The 11128-nt window shown below is 45.6% G+C and overlaps 1 protein-coding gene across 4 annotated transcripts in view; it reads right to left on the bottom strand.

The window, feature by feature from the left end:
* Positions 1-4716: 4716 nt before the first annotated feature.
* The window catches only part of TSPAN4 (tetraspanin 4), a 405186-nt gene continuing 398774 nt past the window's right edge, over positions 4717-11128 (bottom strand). For all 4 annotated transcript variants that reach the window (XM_071761611.1, XM_071761610.1, XM_071761612.1 and 1 more), the window contains 3 exons: positions 9283-9414; positions 8026-8109; positions 4717-5638 (listed from right to left, as the gene is read on the bottom strand). In XM_071761611.1, the coding sequence (XP_071617712.1) occupies positions 5570-5638; positions 8026-8109; positions 9283-9414 (285 nt within the window). In that variant the 3' untranslated portion in view covers positions 4717-5569. The remainder of the gene's footprint in view (positions 5639-8025; positions 8110-9282; positions 9415-11128) is intronic.

Raw genomic sequence — 11128 nt, 5'->3', positions numbered from 1 at the left:
CTGTACTTCACTCGATATAGATTTAATGATATACAGACATACATATGGATGGGTTTGCTGGCTCAGTTTAAGCCACATTCTGTGGCAGCAGTGCCAGGGGAACATCAGGGGAGAGGGACCCAAGGCTTCCAGGTTATTCTTGGGAGCTCAAGTCCTTGTTAAGCAATCCTGGGGTAACAAAATGTTCTGCCCTAACAACTTCTGCTGCCAGGAGCTGTTTGGGAACCCACGTGGGTTGAAGGGATGGCTGAGGAGCATTTCAGAACCCACCCACTGGGAGATGGGACCTGGGGCAGGGTCTGTCCTGCAGTGGGGATTTGGTGTGGCTGCTGATAGAAACTGAGCCTTGGAGATGAAGAAAACCCAGAGAATGGGACAGCCCAGAGATTTCTGTGGGGAAACAGATTTATTGGGGAAGGGAAAGGGGGAGGGAGGCAAAGAAAAATACAAAGCCTAAAGTAAAATGCCTGCACAAGGGATGGGATCTCAGAAAAGCAACTTCTGAAATTGCACTCACTGGTGAGAGGTCCTTTATTTGTTTGGGATTTTTAACATACAAGAAGGTAAGAAACACAGGGCTCTGTAGTTTGCACCTTTGAGATGTCGAGAGAAAACTCTGGGTGCAGCTTTCACAGGCTGAAAGTTGTCACCGTGGAGGCAGAAAGGAGTTTGTGTGACCCAGCAGGCAGAGCCAGCCAGGGCTGACAGCCCTCTGGGAAGGGTGTTGGAAAACTACAGCACAGAGACAGCTGAACTCCTGGGTGTTGATTACAACAGCAACACCTCTGTCTCTGCCAGCAAGGAGTCCAAACACCCAGAGAGTGGCACCAGGAGAGCTGCTGGGCTGGGGGTTGAAACAAGGGGAGTTGAAAACCAGCAGTGTATTTATTACCCTTTTTAAGCTTTATTGGAAGGACAGCCCAGGCTGTGCAGCTGCTCTGTGCCCATGGATTTCTCCTAAGGATCACTGTTAGAACTCCTGAAGTATAGACCCAAGAGTGAATAAATGAGGCTAAAAGGCATCAGGTTTAAATCCATGGGTTTTTTATCTATACAGAGTGGTGGTGCACGTCCACCAGTGGTTGGGGTTATTCTGTGTGAGGTTCCCAGCAACACCATCTAAAAAAAAACCAAAACCTCTCTGCTTCTCCAGCTGCTGCTCAGTCTGCCTGGGGTGGGCAGAAGCACCCAGGGGAGAGGCAGCTTCAGTTTCAGTTTAACCTGGAGGGTTCAGTAACTTGGGTGGAAAAGGCAGGGTCAGACCTGCCCTCAGCCACCTGGCTCCCCAGACTTGTCCTGATCATCAGCTGCCATGGGGTGAGGTCCTGGAGGTTCATCAGGTTTCAGCAGCCTGGTGTTAATTTTCTAGGCTTTTTTTAGGTAATTTGTGAATCTAAGCAACCACCTCAGAAAAAGAGAAGTTCTTTTATTTCAAAGTTATATCAGACAAATTCTAAACAGAAATAATTGGTTTAGAGTTTTAAGTGTTTTGGTCCACTGTAAAGCTGACCCCCCCCACCCCAGTATTTTCTGAATTGTTTCTGACACAGCACTTCAGGGAACCCTTAAGAGGAACCAGAAGGGAGTGTAAATTTACCTGGGACTGGGTAAGCCATCTGAATAATTAAAAAAAAAAAATCTATAAGGAAAGACAGGTAAAATCAAAGATAGGTAATGAGAAATTATAAATAAAAAAAGTATGCTTTGTGTTGTGGGTTTGGGCTTTTTCACACACAGATCTCTGGGTTTGTATGGACTAACTGTACAGCTTGCAGAGCAGCCCATTATAAATGAATACAAAAGACATTCTGTTGTACACTTTAAAGAATATTTAATAACTCTTAAAAAATAAAATGTATATTAAATTTTGTTCTTTATACGAATGCACAAAAATGTATCATTGCAGTTGCAGTGACAAAATCCCAAGAAGTGAGGAAGGAGCCCTGACCACCTGTACCAGGGACAAGGAGGGAGATTGCAGTGGAATCCAAACAGAATTTCCCCTGGTGAGTCCTGGCTGGTTTTGGTGCTGGGAATTGTTAACTCAGTGATCACTCACACTTAGCAAGAATTCTTGCAGGCAGAGTTTACACAGAATCTGGTTTTCAAATCCATGTCAGGCTCAGCTGTTTCTGGCCTTTGGTGCCACATGTGCAGCACCAGAAGGAAGCCAAGGGTTAAATGGTTGGAACCTTCCCCAACCTCCTGCCCTGGCTGTGGATTGAGGAAAGAGGCAGCCAGGAGGGCACTGAAAGATGGAACCAGTTCTGAATTAATCTGGGAGATTTGGGTAGATTTGCTACCAGCCATACAGAGAAAATACCCTTTCCTTGTGTGCAGTTCCTTCCTCTCTGTAGTCTGAATCACACAATGCTGCACTCACAGGGTAATTATCAAATGGCAGAATAAACCCTGGTGAGTTTGTCTCATCTGAGGAGGAAGAACAAAGTATTAATTGAATGGAAATTCACTGAGTGCACAGGAAGATGTGGAGATAAATGATTCTGTTGTACAAACAAGATGTGGCTGCTTACTGTACAAGAAAACAACCTCTAGGCTAATATATTTACATATGCATATAAGTGAGGAGATGAAAAGCCAGAAATATATTGGCTTGAATCTAGAAACTGAATCCTGATGTTTCTGAACCCAGTTGGCCACCTTCACACCTTGCTGTTGAGCAGGAATTGCATGAAGTACCAACCTGGGAGTGCTGCCCTTCAGTGTCCCCACTGCCTGTGGTCCTGCCTTTCCTTTACCTGCATTCAGACTCCCCAGGGTTAAAGCTGGCAAGTGAAAATAAAATAAAAGACTTTTCCAGAAAGAAAAGCCTTGCTTTTCAGAACCAGGCACCTGGAGGCATCTGTAGCAATCCTCACTTTGTAAATCTCAGTGGCTGCAACAGAAACAAATTGCACTAAGTGCTGAAAGGAAAAAAATATCAAAACCCAAACACAACAAAAGCACAGACCACACATTGCTCCTAGTTATTTTTTTTTAAACACCACCCTGCCAGCTGTGACTGCAACTTGTTTATAGTTGGAGCTGCACTATTTTCTGTTTTACACAGAATGTCAGGGGTTGGGAGGGACCTCCAGACATCAAGAGCAGGGTCACCTGGTGAAGGTCACACAGAACACATCCAGGTGGGGCTCATTCTCAGTGGCAGAGATCACCACAAATGGACTTTGCCATTTTTTTTGTGTTTCTGTGCTCATCACTCTGCAGCTTTTGAGTGGTGGAAACTCTGAGCTGGCAGCAGGAGCTTTTGTGTGTACAAACTGTATATAAACCACAGCAAGAATTCCCAGTATGTGTTAATCATGGGATCTTTGCAGGGAAGAAAGGAACAGACTGGAGAGAGGGAGGGAAGAGATTTACAGCATCTTCCAAAGAGCAGAGCTGTTGAGAGATCAGCCTGGGCTCAGAAGCCCCTGGTGGTGGTTGGAACACTGAAATCCCTTGTTTGGGGGACAGAGTCCCCATGTGTGTGCTGCTCTCTGTTTAATCTCTGTCTTGGGTCAAGGTCTGTTCACATTTCTCAGGGTTTGTTAGCGTGGCAGCAAAATCCTGCAGTGGGGGTGAGGTTGGTGTGAGGCACAAGTGATGGGAGCCACAGCCATGTGCACAAGGGACACATTGATGTCACCTCCACCTGCAGGAGGGAAATGCACAAAGGTGAGAGGGGAGGTTCTGGAAGCTCCTTCAGGACCAGACTGTCCTAAGCATTTCCCCTCAAAACATGAAGCAGTTTGGGCCTGAAGAGTGCAGGGAATTGGGAAAGAGGAGAAAACCAGCAGAAGGCAGTGGGCAGAGCAGTCACTTGGCAGTGGTGCAGGTCTAGGAAAGGTGACTTGGGGGTGCTGAGGAGATTGTTCAATAGGCTGGGTCTGACTCCACTTCACTGCTGGAAATTGCCTTGAAATCAAAGTAAGCAAAATGTCACTCCTGGCTGAGACCTGCTGCTCTAAATACTAAAGGTCTCAGGCAGTGTTTTTCCTGCCCTTGCTGAGTGCCCCCCCAGCCTGTCCCAGGCTGCTCTGAGAGGGTGGGGAAAGCAGCACCAGGGTTGGCTCCTTCTGGGCTTTGGGGCTGAGGGATGCTCAGAGGCTGAAGGATCAGCAGCTGCATCATCCTCTGTGTTCCCTGTGCCCTCTTCCCTTCCCCTTCTCCCTGTGCACTGCTTGCTGGTGGGGAATTGTGTTTGGGTGAGATGAAACCTCTGAGTCCTCACCTCATCCCTGAGGATGTGCACAGGAGGACACCAGAGGAGATACTGCAGTTACCAGTGGGGAAATCAGGCAACAGGGGCTGCTTTCTGGCTAAGGAAAATTAGGAATTTGATTTCTCCAAATTCCAGAAAAAAGTGTGGGGTCTGAAACCAGAACTGAGAGCTGACTCTGGTTCTAACAGAGACTGATGTGTCTTGGCTGTTGTAAGTGTGCAGCTGGGGGAAAAAAAAAAAAAAAAAATTCATCTGAAGTCTTTAACTCTGAGAAAAATAAATAACATGCAAAAGATTTTTTCCTCAGCAAGGCAAACTCTATCATACCTGCAGATGATGAGATCCCAGAGTAAATTAATGAAATGGTGACATTTAGGGGAAGAACAGCTGACAGCTTCGGATGGATCTTCAGGTGTGGAAATGAGTGATATTTTCTGGCAGCCTAACTTGAACCAGGGATGATAAAAAAATAAAACCACAGTAAAATGACAGAGAGAGCCCACTCACAATTTGTTTACTGAAATGAGACACAGCTGAAAGTAATTACTTGTTTCCCAGAGGTATAACTGATGGTGCCTCCTACAAGAAATAGTACTTGATTATTTCAGTTGGAATGTAACAGGGGACAGAAAGGTTCCCTCTTTCTGAGGTTGGATGCTGGGTATTTTCACCTCCTTTCAGAACAGGGTGTGAATATGAATGAAATACAGATTACAGAGAGAGTCACCCATCTGTATGCCACTCACTGGAGACAATGCCCAGCACTGGTTTCCTTCATCAGCCAGATCTCCCTGCACAGATTCTGGTTAAAAGCCTGACTTCACAGTGGCTGAGTTTAAAAAAATCTCCTTTAAAACAACATATTTTTGAAGATGATCCTCTCCTGCTAAAATCATCTTGAGAGACTTGATGTCAGGGCTGCATGATGGCAACTCCAGCCCCCTTCCCATTCTGGGGAACACTCATTGCCTCTGCCCTCTCTTCTGGACCATGAAATGTGGGATGACAATCTGTCATGTTTCACAGAGGCTGCCTCAGTGCAATCTTTTCCTAACATCAGTTTGCAGATCAGTCCTTCATCAGCAGTTTCCTTTGCCACAGCCACCAGAGGAACCATTGCTCTCTGCTGGTTTTCTTCTGGTTAAGGACAAGGCTGCTTCTTACCTGGGCCACTTCAAGTGCTTATTTCTTTTTTCTTCCTCCTTCAGTACAGGGGTGATTCACAAAATCTTCAGAAAGATAGCATTAGACACAGTTTATAGTACAAAGGGAAAAAAAAAAAGATCAGATGGATGATTTCTCCCGTGTCCTTTGGAGGAGGAGCAGAAAGACTGGGAAAGGTTTCTATGCACAGTAGGTGTCTGCCTTCACTACCTGACAATACATGGTCATGGCAAAGGTGAGTCCCAGAATCTAAGAGGAAAAAAACCAAAGAATTGTTTTTTCAGCAAGTAAAAACCAAACCAAACCAAAACTCAAACCTATTTATTGAGGGGAAGAAAAAAACAAAAAGAGAAGAGCATGCTCCTACTGGTTTGGTTCACACCTCAAAGACATGGCCCATCCAGGCTGCTTTTTGTCCTTCTGTGCATTGCTGGTTTACAGAGTGAAAAATCAGAGCCCAGGAGGGTTGATTTCTCCACAAAAAGCACCTGCCAGAAGTATACTGAAAAGCAATGTTTGGTGGTCATTTGGTTGCCAGTATTTCCCAGCAGGAAGCCACAGCTGGGGGGCTGCCTGGTTATCTCTGTGGCTTTCTCTGCCAGTCAGGTTTCTCCCTGCCCCAGAGGATGCTGTGTTCTGCTTTGCTGCACTTGGCTTTCCCAAGCACAGGTTCCTAAGGGGGAGTCACTGAGGGCTGTCCAGACATTAAAAAGAACATCACAGGGGATGCTTCCTCACAGGGGATGTTTTTCCAGTTTTTTGGCTGTTCCAAAGCAGCAGCAGCAGCAACCTGGTGTTCCCTCAGCCCAGCTCCTGGCCTGCTGTGCCACATCTGGGCTATGACTGCAGCAGAAAAGGGGAGGGGGAAGGGAGTTATTTTCTTTCCAGCTAAAGTACCTCTAGGAATGTACCAAGTAGTGGCTGCTGTTCCTTTCCAGCACCACCCTAAATAATTTGTCATTGAAATGAAGGTTTGCTAGGTTGATGGTTTTTGTATGAATTCTGTTTTAAGCACTCTAATTCCACCACTTCAAATTTACTCTGTACATAAGCAGCAGTTGCAGCTAATGAGTATTTTGAAAGTGTACTTGTATTACTACTTTATTTATAAAGACAAATAAAATAGTTATAAAGCTGTTACCTTTTCCATTTCCCATTCTTCTACAATGAAACAAGTGTTAAGCTTCATGTGCTGGTTTATAGTCAGCACGTGCCTTTGGGAAGCACCCCCTGAGCACTGCCTGCTCCTTCCTACCAAAAATCACCTTCAGGGACACAAGGAAATCTCTGTGGCTGAATTTGTAATTTTGAGCATGCAAGGCTGGGGAAGATGCTTCTGCCACGTGTGCTGTACAGTTGTGTCACTGTGTGATTGTAACTAGGAGACTGTGAACATGAAAAACAAAAGCTGTCAAATGGTTATAGCAGGCACAGCATTGTCACAGCAACAATCCAGGGACCTTAATTCAGTTTAGGTGACAGGCAAAACTTTCCTCATCAATTAGATTCCATCACAGTGCAGCTGGAAGACAGACCAAAAAGCTTCTGTGTTCCACAGCACTTGTTAGAGCATAGCAGCATTTTTTAATTGTCTGAAGTGTTTTTTTTTTCCCTCTGCAAACCAGTGACTTCTTTCTGCCAGAACCAGAGCATTCTCTGAAATATCCTAAATATGAAGCAGGTGTAAGGGAAGGATTCTTGTATGGACTGCTGAGGTTTCACTGTATCTTCTAAAGAGTCCCTGAATGCTGAGCAGCTGCTTCAAAGCTGGTTGGTTAGTTGTCTTTTTTTTTTTTTTTTAATGTGGCAATATAATCTTATATCATCTCAATATAATCTCATATCATCTTATGTTATCTCCCTGCCATATGCTCTTGTTGTGCTTATCTTTTTTCCTAAGCATACCTGGAAAACAAAACCAGCTGAGGTTGAGGGGAGAAGAGGAGCTGGAAGCTGAAGCTTTGTCTTCAGCCCACTCAGGAAAGCAACTTTGGGCCACAAATGGAGGGGGTGACAGAGCCAAACCACCCTGAGCTTCAGCACAGCTTTCACCTGGGCATCCAGGTGTGGGGCAGCACCACAAAACCCCAAAACCAGCAGCTGGGCTACAGACACAGCTCAACAAGAGACTGAGGACTGAGTCTTTATGAATAAAGTGATGTTAGGTCAAAATCTGATGGGCAAATCTCTGCCACTCTTACCTGCCTCGTTTCTCTGCCATGAATAGCACATTAATAAAATAATTATTAACAATAAAATATTGATATTTCAATTAATAAAAATATTAATACTACTAAAATGTTAATTAAATAATATAAGGACCATAGCTTTATTGGCAACAACCCAACTGGTAACTTAACCTAGGACTGAGGATGTGGGCTGAAGAGCTTCAAGTCAGAGAGTTGGGCTGAGTGGCTGGAGAATCACTGGACAAACACTGGCCCCAAAACTTTCATCCCTTTGGATGGCAGGGATCACCTCTCCCCTGAGCAGTCCATGAAAGACAAATCTTGCAGTTTTACACATCATGCAAAATTTGGAATTATTAAAACAGGCTTTGTCAGAGAATACCTGGATCTATTGCTGCTTAGCTAGTTATAATTAATTAGGATTTAAAAATGGATATTAAACTGTACCTGCACAATAGCTGTGCACAATCCAAAGATTCCCACTGCTAGTAAGTTTTCCTGGAGCCATACTTTCACTGTTTCATAGCAAGGCTGGAAAAAAAAAAACCCCAGAATAGTGTGTTAGCCATCTCTACCCAAAGACAGAGAGAAAGGAGCCAGGTCAGACAGAACTGCTGGGAGCCTGGATTATCATTTCAGCATTGGAGCAACCACCATGTATTTCTGGAGTACTAAGTGTAATGGTATTAAAAAAGTCCATTTCCAAAATGTAAAAATTGTGCCTCCTTTCTTGTAGGTGGAGTATCATTCAGCCAAGTATCATTCAGCCTTCAGCTAGTGGCTTTCACATATTTATAAAGGAAAAACTTTCTGCCCACCAGAAGGTGTCAACCTGCACTGATCTTTTTGGTAACCCCCCCAAAACCAGACTTTTTGAAGTCTTTAAATTCCAGTTGACTTGAGAGGTAAAATGGAGCCACATTTGGTTGGAACTTGGCCTCTGCCAACCCTTGCATATGGGATCTCACTACAAAGTGGCCAATTCAGCTTCACTCATTGTCTTCACCAGGAAAATTTCATTATAATCCCACTTCATCAGCATGTGTTACCCCTCCAGGGTTATTGCACCACCTGTAATTATCACAAGGAATTGCTGAGCTCATTTCAGACAAGATATTAAGGCTCTGACTTAGATATTAAAGCTCTGCAAAGCTCCCTGGGGGTAGAGAAATTATCCCATGGAGCTGTGATTACAGCCAAGTACAGGAACCCATGGCAGAAGAAATGGTGCTGGTGGTTCAGTGGGACACTTCCCATCCTCCCTCCCCCTGAACTGGGGGTCCCTGGCAGGAGCCCAGCAGAGTCACCCAACCCTGCTGCCTCCTGCAGGGAGAAGGGTGGGAGAAGCTCCAGGGTTTGTGCTGTGTGTGTGTGGATGAGCCTTTTGCCTTTTTGTTTACCTGACTTGAGTAGGTGAGACATTAAAAAGGAAAAATCCTGTAATTTCCCAGCTAGATCTCCCCAGCCTGTGCTCCAGATCAGTGCTGGGAGGTACCTGTCTGCCATGCAGCACAGAGCTTGCTGAAAGGGAAGTCTTCAGCTTGTAAAAATAATTACACAGCAGTTTCACTGGAAGTCAAAAGCTCAACATGAGCTTTCTGAAACCTCCTGATGAAAGCTGAGTGAGGGTACAATGTCCTTTATCATCTGCACAGCCCTGCAGAGGACTTGGCTGACTGCTCTCTGGGCTGAGCTGCTACTCACTGCTTTCCACCAGGTCCCTGGGGAATGGAGCCCACAGTTCTCACTGAATTCCAAGCAGCAGGAATCTGGCACCCGGGTGGTATTGTACACTTCAAACCAGTCAGTGTAGTTGGAGACTCCACAGCACCTGAACTGGAAAAGAAAGAAAGAAAGGAGCCAACACAGTGAGTATGATCTGTCACTTACTTCTGTTGGTTCTGTTGGGCCCCCTGGAGCTCAACACCCAGTGCCTTCTGATTACACCAGCAGAGGCTTGATATTCTGAAGAAATCCAGTATTTCCTCAGCTTTACCCAAAGAGACCCCCTCTCCCACTCTTTTACATGTTTAAATGTGGTTCTGTACAGAGCTGATGTTGATAGAAGCAGCAAAGGCACCAATCTGCAGTGGCAGGACAGTGCAGGAGCTGGAAGGACAACCCTGGCCAAGTGCTGAGGTTGAGTTGCTGTGACTGAGCAGGGTTATAACAAATATTTGCAGCTTGCCAGGAAAAACAAACAAACAATAAAAAGATAGAGCACCCAGGAGATGGAGACACTGGGATCTCTATAGTGCACTGCTGAAATCAGGGTTGAAAGCAACAAGGCAAATTTCTCCCTAAGATGTAAATTCCTGAAATCACCTGTGAGAGTTTCTCAGTCAGTAAAAGATGAATTTCTTCTCTCTTTGGTGCAGTTTCTGAATGGCATCACCTGATGCTGCTGAAGGTGCTTCTGGTGTCTCATTTTGTGAGCACTGGCTGTGTTGGTGCTGAGATGCAGTGGGGGGGACTCTGTGCAGGAACTGTTCATAAGAGCACAGGAATGGCTCTGAGCATCCCCCCTGCTGGGAACTGGGATATTTCCCTGGTACAAAACAAGCCAAGACTCATTCCCACATAGATGGCTACACCATCTGTCACTCCTGTGCTAACACCAAGCTATGGATTTGTCACTACTTAGACACCTCACCACTCAAACAAAACTCTGGGCTGCAGAACTGCTCTCTGCTCTTGCCAGTGCTTCCCACTTCTTTCCCAAGGCAATGCCAGCCACCTCCTTAAGCCCCAGATGACTTCCCAGGTTCTGGTTTTCAGATGTGGTGATAGCTGCTGTTGTCCCTACAGACATCATTCTCTTTGTGTCTGATGTCTGCATCACCAGGAGGAGGGAGCCAAATCAGACACTGGGCTGGGGGAGTTTCCCCCATGGATGTGATGGCTGCAGAGGCTCTGGGCACAGGGGGCTGAGTGCCCAGGTCCTGCTGCACACAAAGCTGTCACTGTGCCCTCTGCGTCCTGTGCAGCAAGGACTGGGATGTTTCACTGCTTTACTGCTGACAAGCAAAGAGTCAGAAATCTTCTCCTGACAAACATCTATCCCCCCCAAGTTTCTGCTCAGAATTCTGAGCTGGTCCATGGCAGGAATCAGTCACTATCTTGCAGCTGTCTCATTTACCCCTTTACAGGCTTCCTTTTCTACAAACTGGCTCGAAAGCAAAAAAAAAAAAAAAAAGTTTGACTTTGGGTTTTTTTTTTTTGCCTCTGTGTTCCTGCACACAAGAGAGGGGCTCTGTGTATCCCAAAAGTGGGCATGAACAGCATGGAAGACATGGCATGCCTTGGGGAAAAGCTGGTTTATCTGGAAGGCTAACAAGGTCTTGAAGGCTGTCATCATCAGAGTCAGGAGGCAGCTCTTTGATAGACAGCAAGAAGTGACAATTTGTAAACAGCAACCCTGGGAGATGTGGCTCATCTGGGATGCAGCAGGACAGGCTGAGGCAGCTGAGTGATGGCCCTGCCAAACAGCAGGGATTCAGGTTTGCATAAACTGGGACAAGACCCCTTCCCCCCAGAATAAGGAATGGAA

This window comes from Heliangelus exortis, chromosome 18, assembly GCF_036169615.1.
Source record: "Heliangelus exortis chromosome 18, bHelExo1.hap1, whole genome shotgun sequence".
Classification (NCBI taxonomy): Eukaryota; Metazoa; Chordata; class Aves; order Apodiformes; family Trochilidae; genus Heliangelus; species Heliangelus exortis.
Note: the sequence above shows the minus strand (reverse complement) of the source record. Positions and strands in the feature narration are given on the sequence as shown.